This window comes from Mustelus asterias, unplaced genomic scaffold (assembly GCF_964213995.1).
Source record: "Mustelus asterias unplaced genomic scaffold, sMusAst1.hap1.1 HAP1_SCAFFOLD_171, whole genome shotgun sequence".
NCBI lineage: Eukaryota > Metazoa > Chordata > Chondrichthyes > Carcharhiniformes > Triakidae > Mustelus > Mustelus asterias.
In genome coordinates this window covers 191,373-206,635 of record NW_027590177.1, presented here as the reverse complement: position 1 = coordinate 206,635, position 15,263 = coordinate 191,373, and the positions used below count along the sequence as shown (strand labels likewise).

Genomic DNA, 15,263 nt, shown 5'->3' with positions numbered 1-15,263 from the left:
GATAAATGCGAAGTGATGCATTTTGGTAGATCTAATGCAGGGGGGGGAGCTATACAATAAATGGCAGAACCATCAGGAGTATAGACACGCAGAAGGATCTGGATGTGCAAGTCCACAGAACCTTAAAGGTGGCAACACAGGTGGAAAGGGTGGTGAAGAAGGCATATGGCATGCTTGCTTTTATTGGAAGGGGCATAGAGTATAAAAGTTGGCATATGATGTTGCAGTTATATAGAACGTTGGTTCGGCCACATTTGGAATACTGTGTCCAGTTCTGGTCGCCACACTACCAGAAGGACGTGGAGGCTTTGGAGAGAGTGCAGAAAAGGTTTACCAGGATGTTGCCTGGTATGGAGGGTATTAGCTATGAGGAGAGATTGAGTAAACTAGGGTTTTTCTCCCTGGAAAAACAGAGGTTGAGGGGCGGCCTAATAGAAGTTTATAAAATTATGAAGGGCATAGATAGGGTGAACAGTTGGAAGCTTATTCCCAGGTCAGAAAGAACAAACACAAGGGGTCACAAGTTCAAGATAAGGGGGGCAAGGTTCAATACAGATATGCGGGGGACGTATTTTACACAGAGGGTGGTGGGGGCCTGGAATGCACTACCAAGCAAGGTGGTTGAGGCAGACACGCTAGGAACATTTAAGACTTATCTAGATAACCACATGAACAGACTGGGAATAGAGGGATACAAACGGATGGTCTCGTTAGGAACACATGATCGGTGCAGGCTTGGAGGGCCGAAGGGCATGTTCCTGTGCTGTATTGTTCGTTGTGCTTTAAAATAGACACATGAGTTTCCGGGCAGTCACAGGAATGTGGTCAAGATAGTCCAGTCCCACAATGCCTCACATTCAATCTGCAGTCCTTCAATTATAACAGAATATGTGGCTGTATGTAGCTGCCTCGGCCATGGTCAACCCCAACCCCAAGGGTGCCCTTCTTGAACTGCTGCAATGCCTGAGGTGTACGTACACCCACAGTGCTGTTAGGAAGGGACTTCCAGCTACACATTCCAGACTTTCACTGGACTGCAGGTGGATATCAGATTGACATATTCCATTCAACCACACCCACGGTGAGTTATTCCAATTCCTTTATTGTCCAGGACAATACATTCACAATATCTTTAAAACAGAAATTAAACATTCCCATTTGATTTCAGACAGTAACTTATTCTGTTAGTTTGTTCTTTATTGTCGATGTCAGGCTGGGGTTGTTCCCCTTGGAGCAAAGGAGGTTGAGGGGAGATTTGATAGAGGTGGACAAGATTCTGACAGGTTTAGATAAGGTGGACAAAGAAAAGCTGTTCCCATTAGCTGATGGGACAAGGACGAGGGGGGGGCACAGATTTCTTGTTTTGGGTTAGGGATGCAAGGGAGGGGGAGTGGGGGGCTGGGGGGGGGGGGGGGGGGGCAGTGGGGTGGGGGGGGAATTGAGGGGGGAGATGTGAGGAAGAATATTCTGATGCAGCAAATGATAATGACCTGAAACTCGCTGCCTACGAGGGTGGAGGAAGTAGAGACAATAAACAATTAAAAAGGAAATTGGATGGGCATTTGGAATGTTCCAAACAGAACGAAGAACAAAGAAAATTACAGCACAGAAACAAGCCCTTCGGCCCTCCAAGCCTGCAGCAACCATGCTGCCCGTCTGAACTAAAACCCCTACCCTTCCGGGGACCATATCCCTCTATTCCTATGCTATTCATATATTTGTCAAGACACATCTTAAAAGTCACTATCATATCTGCTTCCAATACCTTCCCCGGCAACAAGTTCCAGGCACCCACCACCCTCTGTGTAAAAAACCTGCCTTGTACATCTCCTTTAAACCTTGCCCCTCGCACCTGAAACCTATGCCCCTCGTAATTGACTCTTCCACCCTGGGAAAAAGCTTCTGACTATCCACTCTGTCCATGCCCCTCATAATCTTGGAGACTTCTATCAGGTCTCCCCTCAACCTCCGTCGTTCCAGTGAGAACAAACCAAGTTTCTCCAAACTCTTCTCATAGCTAATGCCCTCCACACCAGGCAACATCCTGATAAATATTTTCCGTACCCTCTCCAAAGCCTCCACATTCTTCTGGTAGTGTGGTGACCAGAATTGAACACGAGGTTCCAAGTGCGGTCTAACTAAGGCTCTATAAAGCTGCAACATGACTTGCCAATTTTTAAACTCAATGCCCCAGCCAATGAAGGCCCGCATGCCATATGCTTTCTTGACTACCTTCTCCACCTGCATTACCACTTTCAATGACCTGTGTACCTGTACACCTCGATCCCTCTGCCTATGAATACTCTTAAGGGTTCTGCCATTTACTGTATATTTCCTATCTGTATTAGACCTTCCAAAATGCATTACCTCACATTTGTCCGGATTAAACTTCATCTGCCATCTCTCCGCCCAAGTCTCCAACTGATCTATATCCTGCTGTATCCTCTGCCGTTCCCCATCGCTATCCACAATTCCACCAACCTTTGTGTCGTCCACAAACTTACCAATCAAACCAGTTACATTTTCCTCCAAATCATTTATATATATATTACAAACAGCAAAAGTCCCAGTACTGATCGCTGAGGAATGTCACTTGTCACAGCCCTCCATTCAGAAATGTACCTTTGCACTGCCAACCTCTATTTTCTTCTGACTAAACATCTCTAAACTTCCTAACACTCTGTCACTCTGTGATCCTTGTGACATTTGAAACCAGGTATTTGCAAAAAGACTCAAAGAGCATCAACCCACTGGAGGCTGAGACCAGCCAGTCCAGCACAAAGAAACCCTCTGACCCTTCCCATTGACCAACTGTGAGAATGAACAAAATGCAATCCTGGATGTAATTGAGAGCAGGAACAATAACAGCAGAATCCAAACTCTGGAATCACTCGTGAACTTGCTGGTGCCTCAGCAGCCGGGATGAAACGCTGAAACCCTTCCCACACTGAGAGCAGGTGAATGGCCTCTCTCCAGTGTGAACTCGCTGATGTGTCTGCAAGTGGGATGACAGAGTGAATCCCTTCTCGCATTGAGAGCAGGTGAACGGTCTCTCCCCAGTGTGAACTCGCTGATGTCTCTGCAGGTGGGATGACCGAGTGAATCCCTTCCCACACTGAGAGCAGGTGAATGGGGGCTTCTCCCCAGTGTGAACTCGCTGGTGTGCCCGCAGGTCGGATGACCGAGTGAATCCCTTCCCACACTGAGAGCAGGTGAACGGCCTCTCCCCAGTGTGAACTCGCTGGTGTGCCTGCAGGTTGGATAACTGATTGAATCCCTTCCCACACTGAGAGCAGGTGAACGGCCTCTCCCCAGTGTGAATTCGCTGGTGTGTCAGCAGGCTGGATGACCGAGTGAATCCCTCCACACACTGAGAGCAAGTGAATGGCCTCTCCCCTGTATGAACTCGCAGGTGTGTCCGCAGCTCGGATAACTGAATGAATCCCTTCCCACACTGAGAGCAGGTGAATGGCCTCTCCCCAGTGTGAACTCGCTGGTGTCTCTGCAGGCTGGATATGCGAGTGAATCCCTTCCCACACTGAGAGCAGGTGAAGGGCCTCTCCCCAGTGTGAGCTCGCTGGTGTCTCTGCAGGCTGGATAACTGAGTGAACCTCTTACCACACTGAGAGCAGGTAAATGGCCTCTCTCCAGTGTGAACTCGCTGGTGTCTCTGCAGGTTGGATAACTGACTGAATCCCTTCCCACACTGAGAGCAGATGAACGGCCTCTCCCCAGTGTGGCTGCGCCGATGAGCTTCCAGCTCTGATGGGGTTCCGTATCCCTTCCCACAGTCCGCACATTTCCATGGTTTCGCCATGGTGCAGGTGTCCTTACCTCACTCTTGAGTGGACAATTAGTTGAAACTTCGTCCACACACAGAACAAGATTACAGTCTCCACCCGCTGTGAATGGTGTGATATTTATTCAGACTGTGTAACTGGTTAAAGCTCTTTAGTCAGTGCATTGGAACACAGTCACTCAAGTGTGACAGAGTGTTGATGCTTTTTCACTCACACTGACATTTCAAATCTTTTCAAATCGACAAACTGGACAATCATTTCTCCTTCTGGATTCAAAGGCCGATGATATTGAGGTCCCAAGGAATATGACTCTGTCAGATCGAGACGTGACGTTTGAGATTTCGGCCTGTGATTCCTCTTTCAATATCCTGTAAAATGAGTTTCCAAAAGTCATCAGTGTCAGTACAGGATAGAAATTCAGAACAGACAATTTCTATGGAACATTCTTTCCTCTCTCATTCAGAGGGTGGGTTCTCCCCCGCATATGCACAGCTTCCCCTCTCCCTCGCACATTTTGCAGTCCCCGGCCGGGGGGGTAGGGGGAGATCACCGAGCGGCTTCTCGCTCTGGCCGGAGCCGTCAGCCGCTTGCCTGGAAACCTTGGCTCGATGTGGTGTAGGGGGAGGGGAACAATGGGTGGGGGCGGGGCTCCCGGGTCCGCACGCCCGGGCCTGCTCACTGGAACCCGGAGACGTCACCGCGGAGCAGAGTGATTCCTATTGGCTGATTCAGGCAGGGCTCTATCGTGGCATCACAATGCGGAAGTTGTCCAATGAGCTTCAGAGTGAAACTTCGCTCTCCGATCACATTCCATTGTGACGTCACACCCTCACCCATTCCATTGTGACGTCACACCCTCACCCATTCCATTGTGACGTCACACCCTCACCCATTCCATTGTGATGTCACACCCTCACCCATTCGATTGTGACGTCAGGGCTTCACTCTCCGATCACAATCCCTGCCGGCCTCCCACATGCAGCCTCAATGGCGGCAGTCAGCCCGGGTCTAACACTACAAGCTGCCGCTCCATTTGGTACAAAGGGGGGGGGACCGGGAAGTTCATTTCCGGGGTCTGGGTTTGAACAACATGTTTACAAAGCCTCTCCACCCACCCGCCACATTTATCATTCCCCGCACGCCCCCTCTACCTCGTATTGATCTCGCTTCCGAGTCAAAACCGTCCTTCCGACGCCATTACCCGGACTGCGCATGCTTCAGGTCCCGCCTTCATTCACTCCGATTGGTTGGAGGACCAGCCACTCCCGCTCGGTCCTCCAGTCCCGCCCCTCAATCACTCCGATTGGTTGGAGGACCAGCCGCTCCCGCTCGGTCGGCCAGTCCCGCCCCCTCTTCCTATTGGTCCGGAGCTGCCGTCAATCAGTCCCCGGGCATTGTGATGTGGAGCATGCGCAGTGTCATTGCTGTCCTTGGCGCTTGTTTGTCCCGGAGAAGCGGAGTCAGCGTTAGGCGGTGGCTGGGAGGATTTGGAAACACTTTGTGGATCCGCAAACCCTTCAGAATCATTGTCAGCTCCCTGGTTTGCAGCTGCGGGGCTTCTCCCTCCCTCCCTCCCGGGAACAGGCCCAGGTTAACGGCCCCATCCTGGCTCAGCCACTGGAGGATGGTTCACATCAGAGGATGGGGGAGGGGGACAATAAATAAGAGGTTACACTTTGGCCTCAAATCAATGAGGACTCTGATCTCTGGGAAGGAAGGAAACCCTGGGAGGTGGGCGGGGAGGATTCACAAACACCCGCTGGAGGCCCCAACACCCCCAATAAGACCCATTGGTTTTATTGTCAGTCTGCAGACAGCAGCTGGAGAACTGAACCCAGTAAGAAGTCTCACAACACCAGGTTAAAGTCCAACAGGTTTATTTGGTAGCAAAAGCCACTCGCTTTCGGATCACTGCTCCTTCATCAGGTGAGTAGGACTTGTGTTCATAAACGGGGCATATATATTGACACAAACTCAATTTACAAGATAATGGTTGGAATGCGAGTCTTTACAGGTAATCAAGTCTTAAAGGTACAGACAATGTGAGTGGAGAGAGGGTTAAGCACAGGTTAAAGAGATGTGTACTGTCTCCAGCCAGGACAGTTAGTGAGATTTCCACATCAATAACTGAACCCAGACAGAGGAGAGGGAGGGAGAAAACTGGGAGTGGAGGGAAGAAATGGTGGAGATGGTGAGATGGGTTTGGATTTCAGCCCAGGGGAGGAGGGAGAGTGTGTGGGACGGGGATTTATAGATTTGGGGGAACAAGAGAGGAAAATATGTTCCAGAGAAACTATGAATTGTCTGTTCAGAATTTCTATCCTGCACTGACAGTGATGGTATTTGTAAACTGTTTTTGCAGGGTATTATGAAGCAGGATTTACAGATGTGAAACTCAAAACAAACTTCAAATCAAGCTCTGTTTCAGTGATTTAATTAATTGGAAACTGAATATCGTCAGACTTTGTCTACAGAAGAAGAAAAGTTTGTTCTGTTTGTGGGTGAAGATTCCAAACATCAGTGTGACTGAAAAAGCGCCAAGACACACACCTGAGAGTTTCTGTTGTGCTGAATGTGGAAAGAGCTTTAAACAGGCTGGAAAAACCCACATCATTCTCAGTGATTAGTGACCCGACACACATTCTGTGTAAACAAGGCATCAACTCATCATCCAATCTGGAGTCACACGAGGACACCCGCTCCACAGAGAAACCATTGAAATGTGTGGACTGTGGGAGGGGATTCAATTACCCGTCCGAATTGGATATTCATCATCGCATTCACACTGGAGAGAGGCCGTTCACCTGCTCTGAGTGTGGGAAAGGATTTGCTTACTCATCCAGCCTCTATACACACCGGCGTGTTCACACTGGTGAGAGGCCGTTCACCTGCCTCGAATGTGGGAAGGGATGTCATGCTTTATCAAGCCTCCTGATTCACCGGCAGGTTCACTCCGACCAGAGACTGTTTCAGTGTTCTGATTGTGAGAAAAGCTTTAAAAGCACAAAGGACCTCCTGAGACACCAGCGCACTCACATGGCGGTGAGACCGTTCACCTGCTCAGTGTGTGGGAAGGGATTCACTCAGTCATCCCACCTTCTGACACACCAACTTGTTCACACTGATCGGAGACCATTTCAATGTTCTGACTGTGAGAAGAGATTTAAAAGTAAAAATGATTTACAAGTCCATCAGCGCACTCACACTGGGGAGAAGCCATTCACCTGCTCCGTGTGTGAGAGGAGATTCGGACGTTTATCCCAGCTGCAAACACACCAGCGAGTTCACTCTGATAAGAGACCGTTTCAGTGTTCTGACTGTGAGAAGAGCTTTAAAAGTAAACAGGATTTGGTGACACACCAGCGAGTTCACACCGGGGAGAAACCGTTCGCCTGCTCGGTGTGTGGGATGGGATTCACCCATTCATCCCACTGTCTGAGACACCAGCGAGTTCACACCGGGGAGAAACCATTCATTTGCTGTGTGTGTGGGAAGGGATTCACTGATTCACCCCACCTCCTGATACACGAGCGAATTCACACTGGGGAGAAACCCTTCGCTTGCTCCACATGTGGGAAACGATTCACTCAGCCACCCCAGCTCATTGCACATCAACTGGTCCACACTGATCAGAGACCTTTTAAATGTTCTGAGTGTGAGAAAAGTTTTAAAAGCAGTAAGGACCTGCTGAGACACCAGCAAATTCACACTGGGGAGAGATCATTCACCTGCTCCATGTGTGGGAAAAGGTTCACTCAGGCATCCCACCTGCTGAGACACCAGCAAGTTCACAAGTCACTGCAGGGGTTGGATTCTGCTGTTGCTGCTAACCCCATGCAGGACTGAATCATGTTCATTCTGTTATTAAGGAGGCTGGGAGGGTGGCACACATGGATAATCTCTGTACAATCAGGCAGAGTCAACATGGTTTTGTGCAAGGGAAATCACCTTTAATTGATTTATTGGATTTCTTTGAGGAAGTTACAAGCAATGTGGATAAAGTGGAACCTGTGGATGTGGTGTATTTAGATTTCCAGCAGGCATTTGACACATCAAAGTTTACCACACTAAATAAGAATTCATAGCATAAGGCATATTAGCATCCCATCCACATCGCTTCTTTATATTAGCATGGATAGAGGATTGATTAGCTAATGGGAAACAGAGAGGAGGGAGAAAGGAGTAATTTTTGGGATGGCAAGATGTCGCTTGTGGAGTGCCACAGGGATCAGTGCTGGGGCCTCAACTATTTACAAACTATTTTCATGATGTGGATGACAGGATCAAAATTTGCTGACGCAAAGGTAGGTAGAAAAATGAGATGTGAATGACCATAACAAGCCTGCAAAGCGACATAGTGAGTGAGTGGGTAAAAGGTTGGCAGCTGGAACAAGATTTTTGGATAATGTGAACTTGTCCATTTGGACAGGAAGGATGGAAAAGCAGTTGATTATTTAAAGAGAGCGATTGCAGGTACAGAGGGATCTGGGTGTCCTGGTACTGTAATCAGGAAACATTAGTGTGTGGACACAGCAAATGATTAGAAAGGTAAATGAATTGTTGTTTATTGCAGGGATGTTTTGCTATATTTGTTCAGGGTATTGGTGAGACCACATCTAGAGTACGGTGTACAGTTTTGGTCTCCTTACGTAAGAGAGGACTTGTGTGAGAAGTAGTTCAGAGAAGGTTTACTTGACTGATTCGTGGGATGAGGGAGTTATCATACAAGGAAAAGTTGGACATGTTCGGCCTGTATCTATTGGTGTTTAGAAGAATGAGAGAGGATCTGATTGAAACATATAAAATTCAGAGGGGACTTGACAGATGTTGATTGTAGAGAGAGGAGAACTAGAGGCACAGTTTAAAAATAAGGGGTCTCCCATTTAATGAGGAGAAGAAACTTTTTCTCTCAGAGGGTTGTTACAGTGTGGAATTCTCTTCCACAGAGAGTGGTGGAGGCTGGCTCACTGAATATTCTGAAGTCTGAATTTAATAGATTCTTGATTGACAAGAGAGTCAAAGGGTATGAGGGGTAAGAAGGAAAGTGGAGTTCAGACCACAATCAGATCAGCCAGGATCCTATTGAACATGATTGAACACTATTGAATAGTGGTGCAGGATCGAGGGGCCGAATGGCCTTCTCCTGCTCCTAATTCACATGTTCACATTATGAGAGTTGGAGTTTGTTTCTACTGACTTTCATTTCCCATAAATCTGAGCTGCAGCTTAATCTACAGAATAGAATCAAATAAATCTTGATGATAAACTAATTGATCAGCCAGAGTCTAACTGAATGACAGAGCAGACTGGAAGAGCTGAACAACCTACTCCAGTTCCTGTGTAGTTTCTCCCCATGATTCTCCCACTCTCTAACTCTGCTCCAGTGCTGGTTTCTGATGAAGTCTCTTCTCCCCAGGTCTCCCATCACTTTCCATTCATCAGTTGGTGTCTGAGTCCAAGTTTACCAGGAACAGGAGGAGGTCATTTATCCCCCTCGAGCCTGTTCTGTCATTCACTGAGGTCAGGACTGATCTGAGACCTAACTCCATTTACCCAGATATTGTTTTAATCTTGACTTCCCCGGTCTGTTACAATGTGATTTAAAAATAACTTTCATTTCCATCAGACCGTTAATGTAGGAGAGTGTCCCAAAGTGAATCTCAGAAACATTAACTGACACTGAGTCAAAGAAGGGGATGTTAGGAGGGCTGACTAAAGACTTGGTGCAGTGTAAAGGGTTCATGTTAAATTTGTAAATATTCTACACAGTGATGTATGATCAGATAACAAGAGCATGCTGAGAGTTGGTTCTCTGTGAAGCCTCATGCTGATCTTGTATTGTACATAGTTCGAAGAATGTGCAATTAAAGGTTACGTTTATCAGCAGCCTTGCCTCCAACAGTCTCTAGATTCTGACCAATTTCCTTCTTCACTTGATCTAAACCCAGAAGGCTGTGTTCTCAGCCCCCTTCTATACTCCTTATACACCTATGACTGTGTGGCCAAATTCCCCTCCAACTTGATTTTCAAGTTTGCTGATGACACCATAGTGGGTCGAGTCTCAAACAATGACGAGACAGAGTACAGGAATGAGATAGAGAATCTGGTGAACTGGTGCGGCAACAATAATCTCTCCCTCAATGTCAACAAAATGAAGGAGATTGTCATCAATTTCAGGAAGCATAGAGGAGAACATGCCCCTGTCTACATCAATGGAGATGAAGTAGAAAGGGTCGAGAGCTTCAAGTGTCCAGATCACCAACAACCTGGCCTGGTACCCCCATGCTGACACTATAGAACAAAGAACAAAGAAAATTATAGCGCACGAACAGGCCCTTTGGCCCTTCAAGCCTGCACCGACCATTCTGCCCGACTTAACTAAAACCCTCTACCCTTCCGGGGACCATATCCCTCTATTCCCATCCTATTCATGTACTTGCCAAGATGCCCCTTAGAAGTCACTACCGTATCCGCTTCCACTACCTCCCCAGGCAACGTGTTCCAGGCACCCACTACTCTGTGTAAAAAAATCTGTCTTGTACATCTCCTTTAAGCCTTGCCCCTCACACCTTAAACCTATGGCCCCGAGTAATTGACTTAGTTAAGGAAGCCCACCAATTCCTCTACTTTCTTAGAAGACTAAGGAAATTTGGGATGTCAGCTACGACTCTCACCACCTTTTACAGATGCACCACAGAAAGCATTCTTTCTGGTTGTATCACAGCTTGGTATGGCTCCTGCTCTAACCAAGACCGCAAGGAACTGCAAAAGGTCATGAAATCCATCACGCAAACCAGTCTCCCATCCATTGACTCTGACTACACTTCCCGCTGTCTCGGCAAAGCAGCCAGCATAATTAAGGACCCCCCGCACCCCGGACATTCTCTCTTTCACCTTCTTACGTCGGGAAAGAGATACAAAAGTTTGAGATCACATACCAACCGATTCGAGAACAACTTCTTTCCTGCTGCTGTCAGACTTTTGAATGGACTTCCCTTGCATTAAGTTGATCTTTCTCCACACCTTAGCTATGACTGTAACACTACATTCTGCACTCTCTCGTTTCCTTCCCTATGAACAGTATGCTTTGTCTGTATAGCGCGCAAGAAACAATACTTTTCACTATGTTAATACATGGGATGATAATAAATCAAATCAAATCAAACCTGCCATAATGGTTTTCACCTCTATCAGATCTCCCCTCCACCTCCTTCATTCCAAGTAGAACAAATTCAGCTTCTCGAACCTGAGCTTGGAGTTAAAATTCCTCATTGCTGGAACCATTCTGATAAGTCTCCTCCGCACCTTCTCAAGGACCATCCCATCCTTCCTGAAGTGTGCTGACTGGATATGAACACAATACTCACATTGTGGTTTAAACAGTGCTTTATGAAGCTTCAGCGTAACAACCTGCTTTTAACAGAATGGCCCTATTGAAAACCAATGTATTATCTCAATGTGCAATCATAGAATCCTACAGTGCAGAAGGAGGCCATCAAGTTTCCCACAATCTGACCACAATCCCACTCAGGCCCTCTCCCCATAACCCCATGCATTTACAATAGTTAGTCCCCCTGACACTAAGGGGTAATTTAGCATGGCCAATCCATGTAATCCGCACACCTTTGGACTGTGGGAGGAAACCGGAGCACCCGGAGGAAATGCACGCAGACACGGGGAGATGTGCAAACTCCACACAGACAGTAACCCAAGCCGGGAATTGAACCCGGGTCCCTGGTGCTGTGAGGCAGCAGTGGTAACAACTGTGCCACCATGCTGGCCCAATCAGTTGTAACTTGCTTATTTCTTTTATATTAAGTGTAGATGGGTTGCGGTGGGACCCTGTGTGTGGAGACTGTCTCATGGCGGTAACATGGAACATCGAGGGTGATAGAAGAACCCAGACCGAGGATATCTGAAGAACTGCACTGAACTGCATTGTGGGTTCAAAATGGAGTGCATGCTGGTCAATGTAGTCAAGTCGCAGCCTTGCCGGAATTAGCAATGTCTGCAAAATGAGTTAAATTGTGCAGGAGAACTGGCCTCAAACTGTGAGAATGTGTTTGTTTGAGCTAATAAAGATGTCTGTAGCAGCTTGGGGATTGAAACAGTGTCAGAGGTAACACAGTGGAGTCAGGCTGGCTCTATTCCTTCAAGTATAACCGTGTAATAGGCCCAGGACGTAAGAACAAAGGAGAAGGCAATGCTGTCATTGAAATTCAATTGGCTAAAACAGATATTACCTTATTTTTTATTCATTTACAGAGGCCAAAGCCCACAGCCTTTCCTGAAGGCTAGGCCAGCATTTATTGCCCATCTCTAATTGGCCTAGGGAAGCTGTTGGTGAGCTGCCTTCTAGAACTGCTGCAATCCCTGTGGTGTAGGTACCCCATAGTGCTGTTAGGGAGGGAGTTCCAGGATTCTGACCCAGTGACAGCGAAGGAACAGCGATATATTTCAAAGTCAAGATGGTGAGTGTTACAATCCCAGTTGATGTTATAACTGGACAGGAAGATCCCAGAATGGAACCCTGGCTCAAAAGACCATAACTTTTATTTTTTTAGAAAACATAGAGGAACAGAGTCACAGGACTGCCAATTAGATTTTAACAATAAAATATTTATTAAATATGAAGAGTTTGACCATAAGACAAGACTTCTTCACTCCCACTTACCTTCACAAATGTACACAGATTTCAAGGATAACACAGGTAGAAAATTTCTTATGCTATAATGTTCTCAGTAAACACACAGTCCCTTTAAACCCACAGGTTGACTGTAATCAGATAACCCCCACTCTGAAGTTAAGTGGCAGATGCAACTCAATCGATCCTCTGTGGATTTCACCTCAAATTTCCCCTAAAATTATTGTCACACGAGTGTTTCCAAACTCCGCTCTCAAAAAGGTACTTTACAATCTTCTTCCAAAACAATGGATGATGTCACCCAGTGGCAGCATGGGAAATGGGAGGGGCCAAGGAAAGATCCTTGGGGGACACAAAGTTCAAGGACTTTGGAGAGGAAAGGAAGGTTGGAGTTGGGACAGTAGTTTGTAACGACAGTGCGGTTAAGGGTTTTTTCCTTAGGATGGATGATGAGGGTGAATTACAGGTGAGATGGAGAGTATCAAAAAAGACAGGTCCATTAACAGTACCAGGTAATGTGGGGAAGTTGGGTTATCAGTGGTTTAGTGGGAAAAGGGTAAAAGGAGTTGAAAGCAAGTCTCATAGACAAGATGGGCAATGAGAGGGACTGACAGGAAATAGGAGAGAAACTGGAAAAAGATGTGAGTTCAGAGCTTGGATACAGAGGAGCTTTACAGAAAGTCTGGCCCAGAGGCTAGTGGAAGGGAGGGAAGCAGCAGAGGCAGCTGATCAGATTGTCTCAATCTTAGTGACAAAAAAACTCCATGAGCTCCTCACACTTTGTTGTTGGAGGTGAAGATGGAGGAGACAAGAGAAAGTCCTTCAAAAGGAACTAACTTGTGTTAGAGATATTAAAAGGTTTTGACACAGCATGTTTAAATCAAAGACAACATATTTGATTTTTGTCCCAAATATTAGCCTCTATAACTGACCTGAAGTTTATTAACATCAGCAGAAATAGACCCTAATGGACATAGCTCAGTTTTCAATCTGATTGACAACACAATCCAATCTCTGGAGTTAATTGTGAATTCGCTGGTGTCTCAGCAGGTTGGATGTCTGAGTAAATCCCATCCCACACACAGAACACGTGAATGGTCTCTCCCCGGTGTGAACTCGCTGGTGTGTCAGCAGGTTGGATGACTGAGTGAATCTCTTCCCACAATCATTGCAGATGAACAGCCTCTCCCCAGTGTGAACTCGCTGGTGTCTTAGCAGTGCTGATGATTGAGTGAATCTCTTCCCACACCTGGAGCAGGTGAATGGTCTCTCTCCAGTGTGAACTCGCTGGTGTCTCAGCAGAATGTATGACTGAGTGAATCCTTCCCCACACTCAGAGCATGTGAACGGTCTATCTCCCGTGTGAGTGCGCTGGTGAACGGTGAGATGAGATGATCGCTTGAACCCAGTTCCGCAGTGAGAGCACCTGAACGGTCTCTCGTCAGTGTGAACTTGTTGATGGTACATCAGTTCCTGAGAGGTTTTATAACACTTCCCACAGTCCAGACATTTAAATGGTCTCTCGTCAGTGTGATTTCTTTGTTGTGTCGTCAGGTTGGATAAATTAATAAATCCTTTCCCACACTCAGAGCAGGTGAACGGTCTCTGCCTAGTGTGAACTCGCTGGTGTGTCAGCAGGGTGGATTGGTGAGTGAATCCCTGCCCACAGTCAGAGCAGGTGAAAGGCCTCTCCCCAGTGTGAATTCGCTGGTGTGTCAGCAGTGTCGATGATTGAGTGAATCCCATCCCACACACAGAGCAGGTGAATGGTCTCTCCCCAGTGTGTGTGCGCTGGTGTGTCAGCAGTGTCGATGATTGAGTGAATCCCATCCCACACATAGAGCAGGTGAATGGCCTCTGCCCAGTGTGTGTGCGCTGGTGTGTCAGCAGGGTGGATGACTTAGTGAATCCTTTCCCGCAGTCAGAGCAGGTGAACGGCCTCTCCCCTGTGTGACTGCGCTGATGAGTTTCCAGCTGGGATGGGTAATTGAATCCCTTCCCACATTCCTCACATTTCCACGGCTTCTCCCCATCATGACTGCATTTATGTTTTGACAGGCCAGATGATCGATTGAATCCTTGTCCACACACACAACACAAGTATGATTTATTTCCACTGTGAACGGTGCTTTTTCCTTCCATGTTCAAAATATGACAATGTTCAGGTTACGATAAATTGGTCGACTTTATCAGCCCCTGATGTGATGTTTGGTTTGTTTCCCAATTGCAAATCGTCCTCTTCTAAACCCTGTGAAATTGATTTGAAATAGAAAAAAAGGAGTGAGAAAGAACCTACAAAAACACAAAGGCAGGTTGTGAAATTGAGCTGAATGAATCTGGTAATATGTGGGGCCAGCACGAGGAAAAAGTGACCATGAAACATGCTTGATTCAATTGATGCACTCATGTGCTTCAGGGAAGGAAACTTGCCAACTGGTCTGGACTCTGCACTGAATCTCCAACAAAGCTTCCCACCCAAGTCCTATGCCCATAACCCCACATATTTATCACGTTACTTCCCCTAATATCTCGGGGCACTAAGAGGCAATTTAGCATGGCAATCCAGCTAACCTGCACATCATTGGACTGAGAGGAAACCGGAGCACCTGGATGAAAACCCACGCAGACAAGAGGGGACAGAGTCACACATGGCTGGAGCTGTGAGACAGCAGTGCTAACAACTTGCCACCCCTTTTCAAAGAACTGCAACAATTTTGAGGAATATCTAGGAATATTATATTTTGTTAAAGAGACTGTATGATACAAATGATTATATCGTTGCTCTGCCTCATCAGTAAGAAATTGGAAGTGAAAGAGCG

The 15,263-nt window shown here is 46.9% G+C and overlaps 2 protein-coding genes across 3 annotated transcripts in view; one reads left to right on the top strand and one right to left on the bottom strand.

Moving 5' to 3' along the window:
- The window catches only part of LOC144485195 (uncharacterized), a 73,056-nt gene that overhangs the window by 36,489 nt on the left and 21,304 nt on the right, over positions 1–15,263 (bottom strand). The window contains exons 4-5 of one of the 2 annotated variants that reach the window (XM_078203402.1): positions 13,475–14,482; positions 2,900–3,740 (exon numbers count right to left, since the gene is read on the bottom strand). In XM_078203402.1, the coding sequence (XP_078059528.1) occupies positions 2,900–3,740; positions 13,475–14,482 (1,849 nt within the window). Of the gene's footprint in view, positions 1–2,899; positions 3,741–12,401; positions 14,693–15,263 lie in introns of those variants that run through there. The other variant, XM_078203403.1, reaches the window with a different exon arrangement.
- LOC144485204 (uncharacterized) lies at positions 5,244–9,685 on the top strand. The gene is made up of 2 exons (XM_078203413.1): positions 5,244–5,726; positions 6,163–9,685. The coding sequence occupies exon 2, from the start codon at positions 6,837–6,839 to the stop codon at positions 7,644–7,646; it is 810 nt and encodes a 269-aa protein (XP_078059539.1). The 5' UTR covers positions 5,244–5,726; positions 6,163–6,836; the 3' UTR covers positions 7,647–9,685.

Coding starts and splice junctions, on each gene's coding strand:
- LOC144485204 (XM_078203413.1), top strand. CDS start 6,837: ATGGCGGTGAGACCGTTCACCTGCTCAGTGTGTGGGAAGGGATTCACT.